Source organism: Siniperca chuatsi, linkage group LG10 (genome assembly GCF_020085105.1).
Source record: "Siniperca chuatsi isolate FFG_IHB_CAS linkage group LG10, ASM2008510v1, whole genome shotgun sequence".
NCBI lineage: Eukaryota > Metazoa > Chordata > Actinopteri > Centrarchiformes > Sinipercidae > Siniperca > Siniperca chuatsi.
The window spans coordinates 16,601,175-16,625,620 of record NC_058051.1 but is presented as its reverse complement, the minus strand read 5'-3'; the positions used below and the strand labels follow the sequence as shown (position 1 = coordinate 16,625,620).

The 24,446-nt window shown below is 42.6% G+C and overlaps 2 protein-coding genes across 6 annotated transcripts; one reads left to right on the top strand and one right to left on the bottom strand.

The window, feature by feature from the left end:
- Positions 1 to 885: 885 nt before the first annotated feature.
- wnt10b (wingless-type MMTV integration site family, member 10b) lies at positions 886 to 23,255 on the bottom strand. 5 transcript variants are annotated; one of them, XM_044211064.1, is made up of 7 exons: positions 22,965 to 23,100; positions 19,744 to 19,845; positions 19,384 to 19,471; positions 17,146 to 17,248; positions 4,469 to 4,731; positions 3,932 to 4,380; positions 886 to 3,798 (listed from the first exon to the last, which is right to left on the bottom strand). In XM_044211064.1, exons 4-7 carry the CDS (start codon positions 17,217 to 17,219, stop codon positions 3,298 to 3,300), a joined length of 1,287 nt encoding a protein of 428 aa, XP_044066999.1. In that variant the 5' UTR covers positions 17,220 to 17,248; positions 19,384 to 19,471; positions 19,744 to 19,845; positions 22,965 to 23,100; the 3' UTR covers positions 886 to 3,297. The 5 variants fall into 5 exon arrangements, with proteins under 5 accessions (XP_044066999.1, XP_044066998.1, XP_044067000.1 ...); XM_044211063.1 differs by lacking the exon at positions 19,744 to 19,845 and having other exon boundaries at positions 22,965 to 23,255; XM_044211065.1 differs by lacking the exon at positions 19,744 to 19,845 and having other exon boundaries at positions 19,414 to 19,471; positions 22,965 to 23,255.
- wnt1 (wingless-type MMTV integration site family, member 1) lies at positions 7,205 to 13,830 on the top strand. The gene is made up of 5 exons (XM_044211067.1): positions 7,205 to 8,386; positions 8,694 to 8,799; positions 10,870 to 11,123; positions 11,314 to 11,579; positions 11,707 to 13,830. Exons 2-5 carry the CDS (start codon positions 8,699 to 8,701, stop codon positions 12,196 to 12,198), a joined length of 1,113 nt encoding a protein of 370 aa, XP_044067002.1. The 5' UTR covers positions 7,205 to 8,386; positions 8,694 to 8,698; the 3' UTR covers positions 12,199 to 13,830.
- Positions 23,256 to 24,446: the final 1,191 nt, after the last annotated feature.

Sequence of the window (24,446 nt, the reverse complement as noted above, 5' to 3'; positions counted from 1 at the left end):
TAATTGGATGCCAAGTGATACTTCCTGACAGCAGCCCTCTGTGTGTCACATATAATGAAGTGACAGGAGGCAACAAAACATAAACTGAATCAATATTATAGCAGATTAGTAACCTTGAATACTGATTTTGTTAAGGTATTATGCATTTCATATTTTATTTCATATATTATAAAGAGTACGGTCTAGACCTGCTCTATAGGAAAAACGCAATGAGATAACTTCTGTTATGAATTGGCACTATATAAATAAAATTGAATTGAATTGAATTTCAAAAGCTGATACTGTACATTTATGTAGTTTTACAGGTGACAATGCACATAGGAATTAGGAGGGAACTTCATCTCCCTCCTAGATGTGGGTTTAACCCATTAACCATCAAAACCCCATCCCAGTGTGATTAAATGACATGTCCGAGACCAGCCCCACAGCCACAGGTGAATCCAACATTTGCCTCCCTCTTCCTCTCTGTTGTGTGTCAGTCAGTGGTCAGGTGATAGATGTGTTTATCAATTCAGTGGTGGAGGCAGAGGAATAAAGAGAGGAGCAGATGTTTGCAGCTGCAGACCAGATTATGGGGTGGAGTGGATGGTGGGGGAGCCTGCCGAGTTTGTGTGCGCGAGAGGGTTACAGCGGGCTCGGGTGGTGGCAGGAGAGGTGGGGTGGGGAGTTATGACTTAAAGGAGCCTTTCCTCTGAAGTGTCTGCCAGCGCGCACCCCAGCAAACACAATCACAAGTCTCGTTGGTTCTGCTAGCTGAACTAATGAGGGCCTGCGAGTTAAAGGCAGGGGCTTTGATGTTCTGGGTAGCTTGCTCCTTGTGTTTTCTGTCCCGCACTCCTTCCCTGCCTGTCCCACATCAAAAATGAAAGGGGAGTTGAGAAGCAGATGTTTTGAGGCATGTATTTATACAGAGTACACTTTATTCACCCCCTTCTCCATACCCCATTTGTCCTTTGCTTCTGCATCTCTGCCGTACGTACAGCAAGGATCTATCTCCCTATCTTTATATCCAACTAAACACACTAAATCGCCTTACTTTATACATATAATCATCCTGTCAATCAAAGTGGGTAACTTTTATCTCTCCTAACTTCCTCTCTCTGCCTCCCTCTCTTTAATTTCAGCTCAGTCTGGTTGTCATTACTCGGGGGGCAGTCAATGTGTTGCTATGCATGTGTCTATGTCTGCAGCGATGAGGGGGAGAATGGGGAAGAGAGAAAAAGAGCGCAGAGAGGGAGAAACAGCAATCCCAGGCTGTCCACCAACCTCTGTCTCACACATGGGAGAAACAGTGACAGGAAATTCCCTTTTCGCAGCAGCTCCAGGGTGAAATGATAAAGGAATGAAGAAATGCAAACCAGAAATCCATTCCCTTATCATTCCACAGCAGTCGCTGTCTCCCTTTTATTCCCTCACTAAATACCAAACAGACAGAACAGTCGATTCAGCCACTGGCACTGCCATTCCTTAGGAGTCAAGGGATACTTACCAAAGTCCATACAAACAAGACTTAATTGGCATTAAATCCTATATGGCAGAAGAGGTTTTCTCAGCAGACTGAGCATGGAGACAGTTTGGATCATCTAAGATATCTAGGAATGCTGCTATCATAAATTCAGTCAGGTGTTGACATTAGCGTTTTGCTAAATCTGCAGTGTAACAAGAATGAGAATGCAAATCACTCGGGTCACCAGGAATTCTTTCTGCCAGTTCATATGCCTGTACCCAGCATGCATGTTTTTATGCATCACTGCCAATATTTCTACATGTTAGTATCTTTGTACATAAACGCACGCATGTGTTTATGTTTGTGTAGTCTGTCGCCCAGGTAACAGGGACACAGCGTTCCACGTGGTCCCTTCTTTGGCTATGAACTCTGGACAGATGATCCCCTCAGATGCTCACACAGCAAAGACTGGTATAATCACCCCCACTCTCTGCTCTCTTGATGCTTCTCTCCAGTAATAAAACTCATACTTGAAGGAAACAATATCCTGCAGCCATAAAAAGTCCTTCTCTCAGCATGAAGTGGCCATAAAAAAGGCTCTCACCTCCCAAATCTGTAGTGCGTAGAACTCGCCCCCCATTTACACAGCAACAGATACACACACACTCAAACATACACACACCCTTAAGCATCAGTTCAAGACTAAAGCAAGTCCATCTCTCACTTTGACATGTTCTACATGTGGGAAGAATCTAAGGAGTGCTCAGACTGATGAAATGGACAAAAGCAAGCACAGAATAACAAGAGCTCAGTCATGATTTCATGGGAAAGTGACACACATCACATCACAGTTATATCAAGAGGAAGCATATTGATATGAATTCACAAAAGACATGACCACAAGCGACCACGCTCATTAAGTAATTACTAGTGTTACAATGTGTAAATAAATCAGAATGATTAGTTGTTCAGTGTAAGGAATTGAAAGACTTAATTTGTCTCCAAAACTGATGTTGAATCAACTTTCCCATCTTGAGTTTTACAAGTATACCAGCTTTGATAAGCTTTCTGTCCCATTGCTTCTAGGAGAAAGCTTTCTATCAGATGCATCAGTCCTTCAAAAAACACTGACTGTTATCTTGTCTTCTTCTATTAGTAAAACCCTTGTCTAGAAAGATATTGAGACTGACTCCCAAATAAGTATTATTACTCTGAGAGAGTCACAGGTGCAAAATATACAAATGGAGTAAATATCTTGGAGATCATTAGAGGAGTAAAAAGATATATTGCAATATAATGCAACTTTGTTGTCTAACAGCACTAGTTTAACATTCTGAGCCTTTCTCCCAGCACAAGTCTCTCATTAACTAGACCCAAAAAGAGAGGCTCCAACACAATAATAATATTAATAATAATAATAATACATTTACAAATATACACGTACACATTAAAATACACAGCTACTGTACAATGAGATGAGTCAGCATATAGACATTGAAATAGAAATGCCTCCTGCTGTTGCTCGTAGTTGTTTTGTGGGATAGAAAAGGTGGGGTATAGGCCGTTTTCATGGCTGAGAGTTCAGCGTCTAAACAGACCATGGCAAGACAAACGACATGAGTCACCTCTTCAATCTCTGACTTGGCATTTTGAGAATAACAGCGGCTACAAAGAGAAAATAGATCCCAGATGATGGACCAAAAAAAGGAAAGGAGGGGATAAACAGATTCTCTGGGAGAGTTACACAAGGAGCAAAACAAACACTCAAACAACATGAGTGGGCTAAGGGACAGGCTCGCCATCTTGAGTCCTGGATGGGTAAAGGCAGCTGGGACTGGGAGAACTGGAATCTACTTGCACACATTGACCCACTCTGTGAGACGACACTCCTCACACAGCACGTAGCAACACCAGTGGAACCTGCAATTGCAGCGCTCGCTGCGTGTCTGTTTCAGGATGTTGTGTCCACGGCCGCAGCACAGCGAGCTGCAGCTGTCTGTACTGTAGCTGGTTTTGTTGCAGATGCGTCCTTGTGTGCCCGGAGAGTCTACGGACGCATCACGCTCACAAAAATCAGGAGACTTCTCAAAGTATACCAGCTCTCTGGACATGCTTCGACGACGACCTCCGTTAAGTCCCCCTGTGCCCCTGCTGGCGCCGTCTCCTGTTCGAGGGTTAAAAACCCCATTGTTCTTGTTCTGGGAGTTGACAAAAATGGCTGACAGGAACTTTTCCTTGAGTAGAGAACCCACAAGCCGAAACTCTGGAGACACATGCCAGCAGGTCTTAAACTGACAGCTCCCTGATGTGCCATGACATTTGCACTTCCTCTTCATGTTGTCAGTCACTATCTGCGTAGAGAAAGGTAAATAATGTAAGCAAATCAGAAATGCAATGATGACCCTGATGATGATATATGCCAGTGAAGAGCAAGACTGCTCTCTTAGGAGCATTAAGAACACAGTGGATAAGCATATTACTCACCTGTCGTCCCATCCGGTTGTTATGTATCCTCATGCGAGCGTGGATGTCTCTTGGAGACCCGCGGGAGTCGAGCCAGTCCCTGGAAAAACGGTCTCCAAAACGGACATCATGACTGCAGCCCCCCCACTCCCAGGTCTCCTGCATGGAGCTCAGCTCCTCTGGTAAAGGCTTGAGCAGGGCAGAGGGGTGGGTGGAGCGCAGATTAGCAGGCAGGTCGCCATGGCCATTTAGCTCTGAGGGTAATGACCGTGCCATGCCCAGGCCTACCCCACCCTTCTGCAGGGTCTGCAGCTGCAGCTGTGTGAGTTTCAGCCGGATCTTGTCATCGTCCTGGCGACGCTTGGCCTCACAGCCACACCCCCGCAGCTTGCCCATGCTGCAGGCCGAGGCCACAGAGTGAGCCACACCCGCTGCCAACAAGGCCAGGGAAAAGGCACTCTCACGAAAACCTGGGAGCAGGAGATACACACTTAAAGAGTTGAAAATGATAAACAGTGTAGCTCTAAAACCATCCTGTAGCCTGCCTCAGGCTCTCACCCCTGTTGAGGATAGTGTTGTGGTGGGGAAGCTTGCCAAGGCCCTCCAGTGAGGAGCAGTTCCAGCGCTGGTCCCGGAGCTGGTGCTGGCATTCGTGGATGGCCACCTGGATGCCCTGCAGAGCGGAGGCAGTCACATCGGGGCTCCGCACACACATCCGCATCTGACGTTTACTGAGGCCTGCCAGCCTCAGGCACACTGAGTTAGGGGTTAGCACTGGATCTCCTGCCACCTTCAGGCTGAGGATATCATTACACAGCACCCTGCAGAGTGAGGGAGGGGGTCATCAGTGCTGGTCAGGAGTTCATTAGTCAAATCCAGAGAAGTATGTGGCAATGGGAAGATGTTTTGTATAGTTAAGAAAATCAGAAATATACAAAACCAGGAAAGATTTAAGAAGGATTGGCCTATATAACAATATGTATCTCATCTATAAGGGATTTGCTGTATAAACTTAGCAATAAAATGTGTTAATCAACTTCACAAGTATTTACTACAGTGTTTCTACTGATGTTGCTTAAAGCAGGGAAAAATATAATTCTAAAAAGGTCATCCAGCTGAGAAGTCCCAAAAGCAGAGAGTAAATTGCCAAATACATCTTATGGAGAAATAACAACAATGGGATTTATATTGAATTCTTTATGGTATTGTTCAGACTTGTTAAAGGCTACAACATTAGTAAACATGGATTCCATTGTTTCAATATTACACAAAATCAGCCTGTGAAAACAGAGGCAGATGTTCCACCTTTCAACTAAATATGTTAAATATTCGTTTAAATCATACAGTCACACACAGTAACTTCCCTCAACTCTTGACGAATTCCTTGTAGCCAAAACCCGCATGTAACATCAACTCTCCTGGCGCTCTCAAGTGCACTCACGTTAATGCAGGTGACATGAGTGCTGCTGCCAAAATCAGGAATTGGTCCCAACGGAGTTTGTTTGATAGCTCCATTTTGTTAAGCGTCTTTCGCGACGTGACATTAAAACACTGGTAATAACGTCCTGTATTGAGGAAGAATATCAAAAAGAAGAAGAAGAGTGGAGTATTATCGATGCACCGCCAAACGACCGAAGAGTGAAGACGGAGAACAGAGGAGCTCGGGGGCGAGAGTAAACGGGAGGGGGAGAGAAAGAGGGGAGGGGAGGAGATGCCTCCACAGGCGGCTGTTTGCAAAATATGAGAGTTGGATCACCAGTTGATCATTTTATTATTTGAGAATGTGATCATTCGTCCAAGCGTAAAATGACGTCTCCAAACATTTACGCACAAGCACCTCTTTCCAAGCCGTGCGTACAACGCTCTCACGTTTTGGTAGGTAATCTAAAACACTGGATCATATAAACATGTTTAACAGGATACAGAAATATGAATGTATTTAGCTTTTTATTGGTGGGTCGATAGATTGTGTAGCACAGATTTTCATTTTTTGTTTTTGTTTTTTTGGAGAGAAAGAAGAAAGAAACGCTCAGTAAAATAAAATATAGGAAGTCAAAGAAGATTTTGTTCATAACGGTGTGAGTTAAATGATGGATGGGGGGAGGGGAGAGCTGCTGGTTCCACTGTACGACAGGGAGGCAGCAGCAGGCAGGCGGCTCCGACCCTCCAACAATACTGTTTTTAGTCATGTGATCCCCCTTCCTCCCACCTCCATCAGAGCGGCTGTTCTTCATTGTTATGTTAGAAACAACTTCACTTTGTCACTCCAAAGTCTTTATTTCAGAGTATAAAATTATATGCATGAATTACGGGAGTGACAGGTCTGATTTTTGTGATTATTTATCACATTATGGCATCACATGCTGTGACAAAAATCAAATGGCAAATAACACTTATGGAATCATTAAAATGGGTGTGTGATGCGTTATAGGAAGTAAGGCCTTAACGGCTTTTAAAACTCTTATGCTTATTGAAGGCTTCCAAAAGAGCATCTCAATTATCTATTCAAATTCGTTTTTCATGCTCAGTAATGACTAGGCCTATGAAACCAGATGCTTAGGACTTGGTTACGGTGATGTGGCATCAATCAGCATATTGATCCAAATTAAGCACAAACAAACACTGCTACTGGATCAACAGGTCAATCACTCATACAGTGAAAGTGCTAATTTTCACACAAATTAAAAATGTTTTCTCAGCCACACTTTAAACAATAATAAACACTGCTGTTGGAACCGAGAAGGTGCATGTGGGCTACTTTCATAAAATTAAGTTAAAACCCCCCTCGAACACGGTTCGCATAGTGACACCAATTCATCTAATCTCCTTCCATTCCCTAAGCTGCGGCAATGAAAAGTGCATTAGCATTCTGCCTTGGCGTGTATATCTAAGTGGCTTAAAAAGTGATTTGAAGTTGATTTGTATATAAAAGGCCCCCTTTATCCGGATTGAAGCTCTAATCTGCTCGGTGTCGCATGACTGCTCCAGGAAACCCGTTTGAGCACCTTCATATAAGGCTGGAGTATAAATGTAGGATGGCTGTCATTAAAGCCTTTTTACAAAAGCCCACTTCCTTTTACTGTCATATGAGGGAGAGAGAGAGATGGAGAGGAAGGGAGAGAGATTATTCGAGCTGCAACCGCTACAGTGACTAATGTGGAACATGCAAATTAGCAGATAAATGTCACATAATGAAACATTCACCCATGAACCAATATGGAGAAGTTTGGGGACATTGAAGTCTGCTCCTAGTCTGGGGTTAGATGGAGATGCCGCAAAGTGGCTCAAGTTGTGATTACACTGGGCTACATGTGCGTCGATGGAGGTCTGCAGGCCAGATGTTTGGAATGGTTTTTATTCTTACTCGTCCCCCTCTTTTCCTGGTTCATCATACATCAAACTTCTGATTGGAAGCCGTATTTCATCTCTCCCGCGTTCGAAAAAAATATTTAAGTAGCCCAGCATGCAGCCTGCCTTATATGACAACTAAGAGCACATTATTGCTTAAGTGTCGTTGTGCGTGTGCACGCGCGTCTTGGGCTATAATAGTTTTGTATATTGGGCCTAATCTAAATGAGTATCTAAATATATTAGGGAACCCCTCATAAAAGGCACGTTATAGCATGTTATTAATAATTAGATGTAATAATAATGTAAAATAATGGTGTAGTTGTAAAGGGATTCGTGTGAAAAGGAAACAGAAATGTCCTTAGTCACTGCACATTTTGAGAGCGTATTTGGAGAAAGGAGGAGGAGATGCGGTTAGGGAGTAGGCTAATCCAACCACCGGGTAAAAAGGGCAGTTTTAGATGGCTCATATTCCGCTGTAACTGTATTGCACAGTGACACCAGCTTTGAGCACCAAACCGGGCGCACCCACAGCATCTGTACCAACACATCACTACTTCAGGGGCACTTCTCCTTTCTGCAAGACTGGATGTGGAAGCAAGCGCGCGGCCAGTGGGGAAACACTCTCAGCCGCACACATTTCCAGGGAATCGATTCTGTGATGACCGTGAGATTCCACAAGTAATATGCGCGACACTGTGGATTGCCCTATTTTTTTCTCTTCCTTTCTCCTTTTTGCCCAGTTGTGTTTCCTTATTCATTGTGCGCCCTATGAAGAGCATTAACTATCCCTCCCTCCAATCCTATTGAAAAGGCTCCGAAAAAAAAAACGGAGGGAGATGAGAGCAGCAAATCCCTTTTTTATTCCCCTCGTAGCGCTCAATAAGAGAAGAATGTGTTGCCTATCAGTCAACGAGGGGATCAAGTCTTCGGGACTGTCCCACGCGTTCAATGCGCCGTGCAGAGCATCACTGAGAGAGACAGAGTGAAGAGGACTGCAGCAGCAGTAGCATCCTGCTTGGACACTTCACATAATTTAGCAACCTGTCTCGACTCAAGATCCATTTAAGTCAATTAGGGCTGCCGGCTTCTCTCACCTTTCAAGTCCTCTCACCGGACTGTGGCGTGGTGAGTACATACACCTTGCAGCATGCTCATTTTGATCATAATGATAAAATACATTTTCACATGTAATCTCCTGTCAGCCACCGCGATGTAGGAAAACATGCAATGCCAGAGTTGCATACATTTTTTTCTTGTTTTTAGACTGAATGTTTATTCTAAGGATGTTTTAAATTCGTTATACAATGTGCATATTTGTGCACACGTGTTATATTCCAAAGATATTTGGAACTAGGCTATAACGTTGTCTGTGCAAAATCCATGACAAAACAAGTTGAAAATTGACATTTTCCTCCTCATATGTGACCTGAAGACACGATGAGGAGTCTGGCGCTGCTGTTAGGGGTGAAAGCCGCTTGCATCCTGCTGGTGTCTTCGCTCTCAGGCACAGGGGCCGTCAACAACAGCGGCCGGTGGTGGTGAGTTCAACAGATACTGTATGTCATGATGCATTCATTCGGTTATCAGCACTATTGAAAACTTCAATTTAACGCTGGTTTGAAAGGGGAAGACCCTGCGCATGAAAAGTGTTTTATTGGGTTACCACATTCCTTGCTGCATGCTCGAAATATTGTGTTAGTTTTGGCACTGTTCACAACTTCTGTTCAGCCTTTCAAAAAAGAGAGACCGCATGATATTAAAGCTTGTGGGATTTTAGCTGTCGTTTCCAAATTGCTCCACATGAGCTCAACTATAAACTATTTAACTTTTTTGAAAATTTAATTTATTGTCCTTTCAGTGAAATTAGCTACAGCAGCCTATCTATTTAACAGTAAACGAATTACATTTGTAATAATTACAGTTTTACCTTTTATTTGCGGTAGATTTAATTTACTCTCTCTGCTTCCCTGTCATTTGGACAGTGTGGTTTGAACACGAGACAACATTTTTCAGTCCAATGTGGGATAAATTAAATATGGATTTATTTCATAGCTGAATGGAATCCCATACGAGGTCTTATCCAGGGTCGTGTTGATCTAACACTGTACATTCCTCTGTCTATACAGCTAACTAAAACTGCCAATTTCACAATATTTTGTTATAGAAAACAAAAATAAAATGGGATCTGTATAGTTTTGCGTCAGCAGGCATATTGTCTCGCTTGTTTAAAAACCTATAAACTGTGGGTTGGGTTTGTTGAGGTAATGATTTAACGAAAGATTGTGTCGTTTTTGCGGTGTCATTAGATGGACAGTATTTGCGCACAACGTCAGGCGTTTTCAAATATTTAAAATGTCAGCTGAAATCCAAGAAAACATCTAGAGAGAAAAAATTAAAAGACACCGCGGAGTTTTGGAATGAAGAAAACATCCAAAAGACGAGATTATTATTAATGTTCCCAGGCCTCACCACACAACTGTCTGGGTCAGCCCTTTAACAGGCCAAGACTCGCCCGCTTTTCCGGATGATAATGCTTAACAGGAGACACAGCCATTACACTACACGTGAACCAAAAAATGTTGACACAGAAATCTCGCAGAAATTGCCAGCAGATAAAGTGGAAAATTATACAGCCTGTGTACTGAAACACTAGAACTACTAGAAATGTTCTGAAACCTGACCACCAATGTGAGTGCATTTAAGCCCAGTACAGTGACCCAAAATGTGTATAAAAGTGAACAAGCACAGGTGCCATATTTGGAAACATATATGGACAGGTTACAAACCCTAATAGCAAATTATTTTCTGGTATCATGTGGCAGAGGGACAACATAAATTAAGTTATTCGTATTATAAGAATTAATCAGCATGGTTATTAGGACTTTTTGCTACTCATGACAAAGTACAGCCTAAAGAATATTACTTTTTTGGCAGAGAGCATTTTACATTTACAGGTTACAAAACTACTGTATAAAAGGCCTTCTGTTTAGTGACTTGGGACATTTTGACAGGATGGACATATTTGTGGGTGAGATTGGACCTTCATGGTCTCTCTAACCATGAGCCCATTCTAATCTCTAAAAGTATAGCTCATTTCTCTTCAGTTTTTGGTTTATCGCATGGGACAAAGAAAATGAACAGTGATGTTTAATATGACAACACAGATGCAAACTTGTGAAGGAGGACTTCCTGTGAGTCCACGTAGCTTTTGCATCTCACTGTATGATAATGTCTTTATCCTGAAGAGAGTATGACAGATGCTGAACATTTAGCAGAAGAAAATGGTTACATATTCTAATAATGAAAATGACATGTCACTGAATCTGGTTCAGATACAAGTGATTTATAAAGAGGTAAAAATATAGTTTCGTGTTATTTGCCAAGCCAGAAACCTGCATTTTGACTCTGAGACTTACTGTCGCCCCATGATTTTGAAACAGCATTTGTCGCTGTTGTACATAATGAAAACTGCAATTTTAAAAGACACAAACACTCATGAGATGCCAAGACGCATCAGTTTAGGAGTTTAGAGGGTCACAGAAGGAGCTACATGCATAAACTGCCAGCCTGCCTTGACTCTGATTTCCCTTGTCCTTGTGTTGTGCCAGGGGTATTGTCAATGTGGCCTCCTCGTCCAACCTTCTTACCAATTCCAAGAACGTGCAGTTGGTCCTGGACCCAAGCCTGGCCCTACTGAGTCGTCGCCAGCGCCGGCTGATTCGGCAGAATCCTGGCATCTTGCATGCCATCGCCGCTGGACTGCACACGGCCATAAAGGAGTGCAAGTGGCAGTTCCGCAACCGCCGCTGGAACTGCCCGACCACCCACAGCCCAGCAGTTTTTGGCAAAATTGTCAATCGTGGTGAGCCTCTCTTGTCTTTCTAACCAGACAATGTTTGGACATTTTTGGGCAGGATGTAATGGAATCTCTTGTACACATTTAAAAGGCTTTGTCTCCAAATATTTTTCCAATTTTGGGCAAAAAATTGGCAAAGCCAAGTCTAAAAGGCTGGATCAGTTTCTGATGGGAAGTTCTGATGTTGTTTCTTCAGGTTGCCGAGAGACAGCATTTGTATTTGCCATTACTAGCGCAGGGGTGACCCATGCTGTGGCTCGCTCATGCTCAGAAGGGGCCATTGAGTCGTGCACATGCGATTACCGCCGCAGAGGTCCTGGAGGGCCAGACTGGCACTGGGGGGGCTGCAGTGACAATGTGGACTTTGGCCGGATGTTCAGTCGTGAGTTTGTGGACTCCAGCGAGAGGGGTAGAGATCTGCGCTACCTCACCAACCTACACAATAATGAGGCTGGCAGAATGGTAAGGATTTGATACTCAAGCGTGACATAATTGTCTGTTTTTGTCAGAATTCCCACATGCTTCAAATGTTTTTGTGATTTCCACTTTGTAAGATTTCATCCGTTGCCTTTGGTCTTCCTCTCTGCAGACTGTGTCATCAGAGATGCGTCAGGAGTGTAAGTGCCATGGCATGTCAGGCTCCTGCACCGTGCGTACCTGTTGGATGCGCCTGCCCAGCTTCCGCACAGTGGGAGACTTCCTTAAGGACCGGTTTGATGGTGCATCCAGAGTTGTTTATGCCAACAAGGGAAGCAACCGTGCCTCTCACCGAGCCGACCCCAGACATCTGGAGCCTGAAAACCCGGCTCACAAACCCCCCACTGCCATGGATCTGGTCTATTTTGAGAAATCACCAAACTTCTGCTCATACAATGGCAAAACTGGCACTTTGGGAACTTCTGGGAGAACATGCAACAGCTCTTCGCCAGGCCTGGACGGATGTGAGCTGCTCTGCTGTGGACGTGGTTTTAACACCCGGACCGAAAGTGTGACTGAACGTTGCCACTGCACCTTCCATTGGTGCTGTCATGTCAGCTGCTTGAACTGCACCAGTACACGAACGTTACACCAGTGTCTATGATCACAGTTGGACAACCAAGTGAATATTTAGGCATATATGAAAGGCAAAGAAGAACTTCTTAGCAAAACAGGTAGTTGGCTGAGAAAGCCACTAGCATGCAGGTGGTTTGAGATGTTAGGTAGAAGCTAGAAAAGCTTCATGGCGGGTAAACTGATACAGGGAACTCTCTGGCACAAAAATTAAATCAGTGTTTCTGAAAGAGGGAGGTGGAGAAAAGCACAAATATATGAACAGGGTATAGAGGGAGCATATGTGCTTGCTCCTTGCCTTTGATGCTTAACAGTATTAAGAGGGTATTTAAACACTACAACCTTCCATGTAGAATGGAAATCATCCACATCCCTCAAGTGTTTACACTGTGGATAAATAGAATTAGAAGTAAAGGGACAAAATGATGTGGTGGAGAATCGATTACTGTAACAAGGTACTCTAAGAGCCTTCTTCTTTCCCACTGAGGGCAGAAACTGGACACAATGTTTCACAGATGTTTCTGTGGCCAGAGAGCCACAAACATGTGCTCTCATAAACTGATGAAGACCTCTATCTAAAAAGAGGGAGGTTATTTAAAAAAAAATATCAGTGTTTTGTTTTCTTTTGCTTTTCGTTTGGCTTCTCTCATATGAAACTGTGTGAAGTTTATCTCTGGGGATGGGCTGCCTGTTCCCAACTTGTGTACTTAGGCCCTGGATGCAGCCCAACCACTTATAATTTCCTCACCACATTTGCCCCTTTATTTAGATTTCTCTGGAGTTGAATACACCTCAACCTTGATTTGCCACTCTGACTTACCACAGGATGGTCCTGATGTTACATGACTGGGACCAGTGCTTGCCAAGGAAAATAGAAACTGACTGAACAAATCTTACTGAGGCAATGTAATTTGAATGTATTATCAATACACTGAATATCATGGCATGACTAGATGTAGTTTGGCAAATCTGAGGGGTCACTATAAAAAAAAAATGAAATGTGACCTGCAGAATCTCACCATGCTGTCAAAATGAAAACTAATGCCATACTGAAACGTACATTGAAGTAACAAAAAGACACAGAAATTCTGTTAATACATGAGTGTAGCATTAAACAGGTCCAGGTTTAAAGTAGGCAAATGGTGTATTACTTCAGGCTAGGCTGTAAAAAGCAGCTAAGTCTCAGATAAACATTTTATTTTGAAGAATACAGCCTCTGCGGAAGAAAACATACTGTATATCAGCTAAGAGAACCAAAATGCTGTAAATATTAAAATATATGAATATATTTATAATGACGTCATTTGTAAGTTTGCTGAATGATTTATGCACCTGTCAGTGGCTGAAGAATATACTATCATTAGTGTCAAGTCAGGAGATGTTTTGATCTTATGCCTTTTTCTATTTTGGTGTACAAAACCGGCTCTTACTAGAAACAGAACATTATCACTTCTTTGCTTGTTTCCTATAAAAATACTTGTGTTCATGCACTGAATATTTACCTTTTTTATTAGTGTAAATACAAAATATTTATTTCTGAGGATTTTTATACTGTTATAGAGAGATGAAAGAGAAGACATTTTTTAGATTTTGATCAAAAGATTTAGGTTCCAGTTGGTTTTGTATTGTATGATAGAACAATAAAGTCTATATTTTCAATTAAGTTGCCCTCCTGAATGTGTCAAAAGATGCTATTATGTCTGTTGTAGTTTCCATGTGTTTGAGATAGTTTTGACAACCAACCAAGTGAACATATAAGCCTGTCCCTGGGTGTCCTTTGCTTAATCCTATTACCACCACCAAAGCAGCCTCTTTCTCCAGCTCACAAAACATCCCCGCATCTGTTCTCCCAACCACAGAGACGGCCCCTGCTTATCCAGCCACATACCTTATTTTATACAGTATAGGATTTTACTGCATTGAATGTTTTGCTTCATTTGCTTAATGTCGGAAAAAAATAAAGAAATAGTATGAAAAATAATAAAAACCTAGAGTCTCCCCCAGCCCCTGGCAACCTGACTAACCACGGGAGTTTGGAAAGCTTTCCACTTTTTCCTTAGCCCACCACAGCACAGGAGCAGCCAGAGTCATCCAGATAGAGGACAGTGGAGGCAAAGTAAGGCCACCAACACACACACCCCAAACATCCAAAGGCCCCACTGTCAGAGCAACAAAGTTGTAGCTGTAAGGGAAGACAGGGCAACATAGGACCAAGGACAGGGATGAGAAATTTTCTTACAGTCTTGATGTTACAGGGGAAAAAGTGGAGGATCACAAGGGGCTGCTTTGCCTGTGGCATGAACGGAGAGCAAGAAGTTAAGTAATAAATCAATAAATTGAACAGAGATTGGTCACCATCTCAAAGAAAGTTTAAATCTGTAGATCTAGGAGGATTAAGAGGATACAAAGAACAAATCAGAGCAAATTTAACCAAAATACAGCAAATTATGGGGTCACATGATAGCTTAGCAAAACAGAAAGATAAGAACTTAAAATTTATATTGATCACAGAGTAACACATCTGATTGCTCCAAATCATTAATATTCTGTCTCGTATTACTGGATAAGAGGGTATAAACTCATGATTTGGCTTAAAGTACGATGTGGGTGAGAAAAAGTCAGGAGAAAGCAAAAGCTCACGAATATGAAAATAATACAAACCTGGCGAGAGTGAGAGAGAAGGAATTGATAGGCGATCATGGATACACAGAAAGAAACAAAAGAAAGTGGAAGACAGATTTAAGAAAACAAGAGGGAAGGCAGAGTTCAAATCCCAGGCGTGAGAGTGAGATGGGAGAGTTGGTAGAGAGAGTGAGTGGAGGGGGTGCTGCCTGTGGGAGTGCTGAGGAGTCAGTGATAATTAGCTCAATTAGTGACAAAGGCAGTGTAATAAATACCGACTTAGTGTCTGGGTCCCTGCTGGCCTCTCCCTGCGCAGCCTGCGATGTGGCCCTGGCCTGACGGACAATTCATTAAACTGACAAAATACCCCACCGTCCAGGCGTGACGCAGCGAGTTAGCCCCCTACAGGCCCAGCTCATTGTTCTAATTGTCTGGGCTGGAGTCACTTTGTGGCCGCCTTCTCCTTCACCCTACCCGCCTTCACGCTCTGACTTCAGAAAACCCATGGAGTTAATGCCCCTACCTTACTCTGTAAGTAGGTGATCGGCAGGTTGGAAAAAAAAAGCAGTAAGAGTTCCTTGGGGTGGGGCGACTGGTGGGGGAGGCAGTGGGATTAGCGAATGAAGGTTGCCTGGGAGTGCTGGGAGCAGCACCGATCGGAATGTAGGAGAGATGAGTCCAGAAGCTCGGATGCAGGACAAAGCGAGAGTTAATAAGGAAAGATTGAAGGGGCTGGCGACAATGGGCCGCCACCCGAGTCGAGATGAAATTGCTTCCGAGGATTATTGGGAGAGGGTGTGAGCGTTGTAGGCTTTTTGTGTGAGTGTGTGTTTGGTTGGGCATTTGTGTGTGCAGGGGCAGGGGGATTGCTGGATTGATGGCTGCCCCTCTGGTTGGGGAGCAGGGGACCAGGGGAGGCTAACCGGCTGTTCCCACAGTCTGTTCTGCTGCAGCCACCTTTGACACACGGGGCTGCCAGGCGGCGAGCAGGCAGCCATGGTGAGAAGGGCACAAACGAAAACAACAGCTCCACTGCACAAAAGTCACCGTCTCTGGAAGGCTGGTGGAGAAGCGCAGGCTGGAGTTGAGGGCGTGATGAGGGGTAAAAGGAAGGAGAGCAGGAAAGTGTGAAGCGGAGGATAAAAAAAAAGAAATAACAATGCCAAAAAATTGTACAGATAAACTACTGTATTGCCAATATCTTAAGATAATAACACACTGACATCCAGTTTCGGCTTGCTCATGATCAGAATATGTACTGTATCACATTGTTAGTAAAACGTTTATGCAGCTAAATTTACTTTGCCACTTTCATGTCAAAAAATACTTTGGTCCTGGGGCTTACTAATTGTTACATGGTCAATTTCCTTTGAGGATAAATGTTTTTTTCACCACTACCTGGTGCTGTCTTAACTTCAGACCCTTAACGTCAGGAGAAACATAACAGGGGTACAGGGTCAAAGTTAATAGAACCATTTTGCCAATTAAGTAACTTGACAATAAGACATACAGACCTCTTTGACCTAAGAGTGAGAGGGTCACTTTTAAAAAATGGTGTTCATGATTTAAGCTTGAGAAAGGAAACAGTTTTCACTTGCCCAAACTGTGCTCCTTACAATAATGCAGCAATCAGGTCAATCACCACAGAACATGCAGAGAAGATGATACGGCATAATGAAGGCACAGCAGCTTCATATTAAAATTCCTGCTAAATTGTGGAAAAATGTTTGCCCGTTGGGTGGAGTTGGCTTTAATTTGAAGGGCGTATGATAAAGAATTTAGAATTGGGTTTGGGTCACCGCACTGAATGATAGGCTGCTCACAGTGGTTGTGATGGACAATGTGGCATGGCTTGGATCTGGCGCACAATGCTGATTTGATTTCCGTGCTGCCCCAACATTTCATTGTAATTCTAGCATTCGACTGTGGGCTAAGTTCCAATTAATTAAGGCATTGTTATGACGGGAACACCCTTACACTGCTCATGTAATAATCAGAAACATTTGTTTGGTGCCATTAAGTGACCACAGGGCTATTATGTAATAAGATATGCATTTACAGCCTCATCACACACATATTACATAAAGAATTATAATCAACTAAACCTCACCTAAAGTTACAGAAAACTAACCAGTGGATTAATAGTGGTCAATACAGTGGGTTAAATTTACTCAAATTCAATTCAGATTTCTAGGAAACAATGAAAAGAGCATGAGTGTGCGAATGTGTACATATGTGTGTTTGTGTGCATAATCAAGCCAGTGTGTGTGTGTCTGTCTGTGTGTGTGTGTGTGTGTGTGTGGATGGCAGCTGGGAGGCAGACACGGTCCAGGAGAATCGTCCCCTAGCAACTGACCTTTTCGGCAGATGGCAGTTCCAGAGTAACAGCCACCCAGCATCACAATGGCTGTGGCCTCCTAACATCTCCATCACTTTATCATCTACCGACCTGCCACAACCTGCCACACAGGAGAGAGGGAAGATTACATTCATCCCAGCGAATGCACGCATGCATGTACGCACTCACATGTCCTCTCTTTTTTTCTTTTTATCACATTCCACACACATCAGTTTGGGTCTGCGCTCGACTGTTCCTGGGGTTTGCAGCAAAGCCAGTCGAAGGGATGAGAGGAGGATAGATTTAGGAGAGACACGGCGGACACTCACTGCTGTCCGCAAACCTCCAGACACTCTCAAACCACTGTTTTCCGTTGTTGGGTTTTCTGCACATAGTGAATCAGGGTGGGAATGTGGACAGACCACTCGACCATGGTGAGCAATCAGTATGATGTCTGTGGTCAGGCTCTGTGCCCCTGTGGAGCAAGATGGAGAGCGAGCCCTGCAGTTAAGGTGGGAGGGATATAACTTGGCGGTGTCTGTGCGTGCATGCGTGTGTGCGTTTGTGATATGCCAGCACTCTTCACATGTGTAGAAAGATGTTGTGATTTGTAGCCTCCTGCATGTGAACACAGACAAGCGTGAGTGAATTTGCATGGGGTGATAATATATTTTGAGTTATCGACACCCCCCCACCCTCTGCACATACACAGCATGACCTCTCGATTGTCTTGGCTTGATGGCCCCTTTTTCTGTTGGCCCATTTTTTGTTGATATTAAATACTTTTCTCAACCTCAAGGCTGCTGAGATAAACGCCTCATCACCCTGAAACAGCACCTCTAACTAAATACCTAAAAGTGGTCTTCAGTCCATTGCAAACACTGAATGGTCAGCTTTAAGTACCATTTGACAAAAAAATTGGATATCCACAGGCAGTAGTTTGGTGAGAACAATTACCCAGCAAGAAAAAGTCAAAAGTCCCCAACTCCCCAATCACACATCTGTGAATGGTTAACCTGGCAAGACCAGACAAGAGACAACAAACAGATAAAGTGACATGTCAAAATCAGTTCCACTGGGATTAAGTGTTTTAGGTGGAAAACTGCGTCAGAGTGCGACTTTAAACCACTGTATATTCTGGGGGAAATCATATGCTAGCAAACACTGTTAGTCCTCCTGTAAACAGAGTTATAATGACAGGGAAAGACTCTGGGCAAGGACAACCAACAGTAGAATATGTTTACGGACATCTGACAATGTATGGGTACAGCACAGCAATGTTTCAGCTCTGAGATCCACATGAACTATGAGCACAAACTGTGGTGGAATTTATGTGACACAGCGTAAGCCTGTGCATCATTTCACCTGTCAGCAAGGATGAAACCTGCATTTATCCAAAGCAAACTGAGTGTCAGTCAGTGATAAATTGCAGCAATATGTGTCTGGCAATAGTGAATGTTAACGCTTCTTTTCATCCAAATGTACCTGAACATTAGATTTGAAAGTATGATGGGTTTTTTTAGTACTATGCACTGGTTTACTTGGCTAGATGTGAGATAATTTGTGCTGCACAGTGAAATATGACTAACCACAGCAAGGCAAAAATTCTGTATCTGCACTGCACTTAACCAATAAAGATGATTCTGATCATTTTATTATTAGTTGGCCCTTCTTAACATCATCTGGACCACAATATGCCATTTTTGAGTCAATAAACCGCACTGAGAAATGTCTGAAGGCATGGGGCCATTATCTCTAATCTTGTAATACTGTTGGAAACAAAAGGAGAAATGCTCAGTTTTTGGTTTTAATTACAAGCTGTGTTTTACAGCGACAGTGGGCGAGGGCTCAGCACTGACACAGCAGTAGAGGAATGTTTATTTGCTGCAGTTTAGGAGCTGAGTGGCTTGCAGGAACTATGACACATTCCTGTGTCACTGGCTCTCCCGCTCGCATTTACACACTGGCGCCCCATGTGTTGGTTCACAGCTACACAGACAGCTACACAACTATTCCCTCCAAACCATCTACAATATGTGGCACCTCTGGAATCTGTAAGCATGCACAGACCGTATGCTCATTCATGGCGACTTAGTGTGACACGACTTACTAGGCCTAATTCTTCTCCTGTGTGTCACAGTGTGTGTGTGTGTGGCAGTTTTACAACAGTGACTTGCAGATGAATTATTCACACCTTACTTCAGCATTATGGTGATCCCTGCGCACAAAGTGTGCAATATGTGTGTGTATTCTCACTTGCATGTCTGTGTGGCTGGCTGCACACACCTCTCCATCTTTCCTTCTGCAATCCTATCCATTATCCCCAGCATCTGGCCGCCAAAGCCTGTAAAGAAGACATTTCTCTTGGCAACTGTTTTTTAAAGGCAGTGACACAGGGGACAGCCAACCACAGGAGCCACACATCTTCCAATCTACATGCATACTGAGAACTGCTTGCATAACAGAACCGCCCCAATCTCCCTCTCTCGCTCGCTCTCTCAAAAGACACACAAGTTCTTTCTCCATGTCCCACTCACACACACACACACACACACGCACACACACACACACACAATACTGCTCCCACCCACCCTTGTCTCTCTGCGATATACTCACCCAAGCTTTGAGGGCTAATCGCTTCCAGAGCCAGAGCTGTCCTACAAACTGTGCCAGCAGCCTTTCAGTACATTTTGCATCCTAAAAGGTTCCTTCTGGCCCCTAAATGAATATTGTGTGATTGTAACACATGAGCTGGGTGAGCTACACTGCAGAAGCTGTAAGTGCTGTGATTTTATGTACAAATGTGTTTAATTTAGTGACATTAAATGCTGCATGTTGTTGACATGGGCAATGTCCAAAGTGCAAAGTTAAATACTGAAAATTGCTCTGTAAATGTCATCATTTGGGATGCTACAAGTATCAACAGCTGCATTGCAGAGGAGACTATTGAAAGATTAATTGCACTCTGAGTGCACCTGAATGTGCCCTTGGCTGACACTGAGCTGCTGAAAAATAAACATATTCATCTTATTCATCATATTCATCCTAAACATAGAAATGGCACAATAAGTGCATTAATTATTATCACATGCATATTGTAGCCCATTCAGGGTAAAGCTGCAGTGAACAGATTCTCTGAACGGCAAGCATGTTAGGCACACATCTTTGTTTAGCTTGGCTGCTAGTCATAACGTTTTCTGGCATCTGGATCATCTAAAAGACAAATGGGTGTGTAAGCTTGATAGAATAATTCGATTATAATTTGATAGGCTACCAGCTACACATTGTTCTAGCAGCCAGAGAGTTTCCTTCGTAAATCCTCTGGGATATAAACACGTTTGTTTGACTACAGCTTGAATCACTTTTTGGAAGATAGATGAATGAGGTGGCTTATGAAGATCTGTGGGGTGGGGGGCAGATTGAATTGTACACTTTTGTCCACACATTAGTCCAGGTATAAATGTGTGCAAGTGCTCGCCTGTGTTTGCACTGCAGGGGTCTAGAGATTTCTTTAGGGGGTATCCTGTCTTGTTTATAGTGGACTTCTGTCTTCCTTCTTTGTCTTCATCTTCAAGGTTGTACAGGATCTGGCATACTCCCCTGAGACCCCGGAGAAGGAATGATAAGGATTGGAGATATTTATCCCCCTGGGGGAAATTCGACCTGTGCTTTTGACCTATTCTAACTGTTTATGAGGTAGCTCTGAGGAAAAGGCGCTCCACACAAACACACCTTAGTCAGCCCTGCTGGGATTAACCTTCTGGAGACAATAATGCTAACTAATGAGCCAATGAGTCAACCATTTCACAATGAATACATTACAGGTTTTATAACAGATAGCAAATGTGACTGCTGAACACAGCCTAAATTTCAGTTTCCCAAATTACAGTAGTCTCTAAATTAACCTTCATGTGGAGTGTGAGAAAACATGCAGCAAGAACCAACACTAAGTATAAACTTAACATTAAGCTTAACAGCTTAACAACACATAAGTGGCCTTGTGTGGCAGTCATTGTGTGTTTTTACTACTGTGTAGTCACAGGTCATCACTGATGTTGTGTTGTGCTGCCTTAAGACAACACTGAGGGCATAACACACGCTTCACCCTAACAAATCAAGTCAGCGTCAAGGAGCAGTACTGACTTGGAAATTGTAAACGGCTGCCATCTAGTGAAATAAGGTTCGAATTACAAACTTTAAGATTAATTGCACTCTGAGTGCACCTGAATGTGCCCTTGGCTGACACTGAGCTGCTGAAAAATAAACATATTCATCTTATTCATCATATTCATCCTAAACATAGAAATGGCACAATAAGTGCATTAATTATTATCACATGCATATTGTAGCCCATTCAGGGTAAAGCTGCAGTGAACAGATTCTCTGAACGGCAAGCATGTTAGGCACACATCTTTGTTTAGCTTGGCTGCTAGTCATAACGTTTTCTGGCATCTGGATCATCTAAAAAGACAAATGGGTGTGTAAGCTTGATAGAATAATTCGATTATAATTTGATAGGCTACCAGCTACACATTGTTCTAGCAGCCAGAGAGTTTCCTTCGTAAATCCTCTGGGATATAAACACGTTTGTTTGACTACAGCTTGAATCACTTTTTGGAAGATAGATGAATGAGGTGGCTTATGAAGATCTGTGGGGTGGGGGGCAGATTGAATTGTACACTTTTGTCCACACATTAGTCCAGGTATAAATGTGTGCAAGTGCTCGCCTGTGTTTGCACTGCAGGGTCTAGAGATTTCTTTAGGGGGTATCCTGTCTTGTTTATAGTGGACTTCTGTCTTCCTTCTTTGTCTTCATCTTCAAGGTTGTACAGGATCTGGCATACTCCCTGAGACCCCGGAGAAGGAATGATAAGGATTGGAGATATTTATCCCCTGGGGGAAATTCGACCTGTGCTTTTGACCTATTCTAACTGTTTATGAGGTAGCTCTGAGGAAAAGGCGCCCACACAAACACACCTTAGTCAGCCCTGCTGGGATTAACCTTCTGGAGACAATAATGCTAACTAATGAGCCAATGAGTCAACCATTTCACAATGAATACATTACAGGTTTTATAACAGATAGCAAATGTGACTGCTGAACACAGCCTAAATTTCAGTTTCCCAAATTACAGTAGTCTCTAAATTAACCTTCATGTGGAGTGTGAGAAAACATGCAGCAAGAACCAACACTAAGTATAAACTTAACATTAAGCTTAACAGCTTAACAACACATAAGTGGCCTTGTGTGGCAGTCATTGTGTGTTTTTACTACTGTGTAGTCACAGGTCATCACTGATGTTGTGTTGTGCTGCCTTAAGACAACACTGAGGGCATAACACACGCTTCACCCTAACAAATCAAGTCAGCGTCAAGGAGCAGTACTGACTTGGAAATTGTAAACGGCTGCCATCTAGTGAAATAAGGTTCGAATTACAAACTTTAAGTTGGCTCAAACAAAAACTTCTGGATATGTGCCGTGCAATAGCAACCCACCACCTGTTATTGACACAGAATGAGGCGAACACATAGGTTACAAAGTATGATAAATTGCTGTCGTTTTTTTTAGCCAACAGTTACAGGAATCATAGGTTTTAAGTTAGCCAACGCTAATATAAATAGCTGTCTGAGAGTGTCCTAACGATAACTTAAACGTTAAGTTAACTGTTAACTTGAGCTAAAATCCTAATAGCCTATTCATGACCAGAACAGGGTTAACGTTACTCTACCAGAAAATACAAAATTAATTAATTTGAATAAAGACTTATTTGGCAAAACAATTACGTTAACCTCAGTTACATGAGCAGTTGGTAACAATAAAGTAATGTTAACGGTTACCTGAAGCTTCGAATTAAGTCCTAATCGTAGGTAAATGCAACAGTTATGCTAACGTTAGCAGGTAGCTAACGTATGCACCATGAAGCTGTTCTAAAACAGAGGAAGTATCAAATCCTGGGTAGATCGATTCTACACACTGTTCATAAAGTGTTTAGCAGGATCCGACTCAGATTAAAGACTATTAGTTTAAAATACAGCCACTCAGAGACTGACAAAAATTATTCTCATAGTCGAGATGTATTAATTGAAATACTCGGACAAGTTGATTGAGCGGACATGATCCCTCACATACCGGTTGGTGGCTGCAATGAATTATTTCCTTGTTTGCCAACCGCCAGAATATAGAAGAAGAAAGCGAAGCTGGAGGGGAAGGAGAAGAGTATGTGGAGGAAAAAAATAAAACAAGTAAGGACCTCTAACACGATTTTAAACTCAGATGGGCTGGTTTCATGGTCGACAATGTGCAGCTGTGTTTAGTGTGCAAGTTCTTAATTAATGTTTGTTGATGTAACGTTGCTGACAAGATATGCTTTTGTTCACGTTTCTGTATCCCAAACGAATTTATAGACCCAAAACAATGACAGCCCTTAAACGAGTATAATATGAACGTCACTCTGTCCTGTGACCTCAAAACGGACACCTGATGTCACACAGACACAGTGCATCAAAGTGGATGACACAGAAACATAAGAAACATCAGAAATGAAGATAAAAAACTCAACTTCTTAACTGTCTGAAGTTAAGTTTAGAGATGGGCCGTACTGCTGTTTTTACATGTTTAGCCCATACACATACAGTTTTTACACTATTACCAACTTTTTTTCCCCAAAAGTTATCACAGGTTTCTAGATTGTTTAATATGTACCTTTTAAGCAGCCACTTATTTCAGATGATAGTGTGTTTTAAAATAATTTGTTGAGACTCTAATTTAGGGCTGCAACCACCAATTATTTCCATTATGGATTAATCAGTCTATAATTTCTTTGATTAACCAATTGATTGATTAGTCAATAAAATGTCAGAAAATAGTGATGGGCATTTCAGAATGACATCTTCAGAATGCTTGTTTTGTCCAACCAGCAGTCCAAAATCCAAATGTATTCAATTTACAATGAGAAAAGCAGCACATCTTAACATTTGACAAGCTCAAACTGTGAATGTTTCAACATAAACAACTAAATGATTATTGTTGATGATTAGCCTGATTTTGTACTGATCGACTAATCAATTAATTGACTTTAATTTGCTTGATAGGTAACATAATACAGGTAAAGTCCTGTAATCAAAGTTATTATCATTGTGTGGCAATGATAATAGTAGTAGTAGCTTCTGGGTTGGTGTAAAGTTCCACCATCCCAAACATGAGAATGCCATTTTAATGCAAGAAACTACAAGATTAATTGCCTGTTTTCTTTCTGGGTAGATTTCCAAAACACAGCTTTGGAATTCTGTCATCCAACTTTAATTCTCAGATGTCTGAGC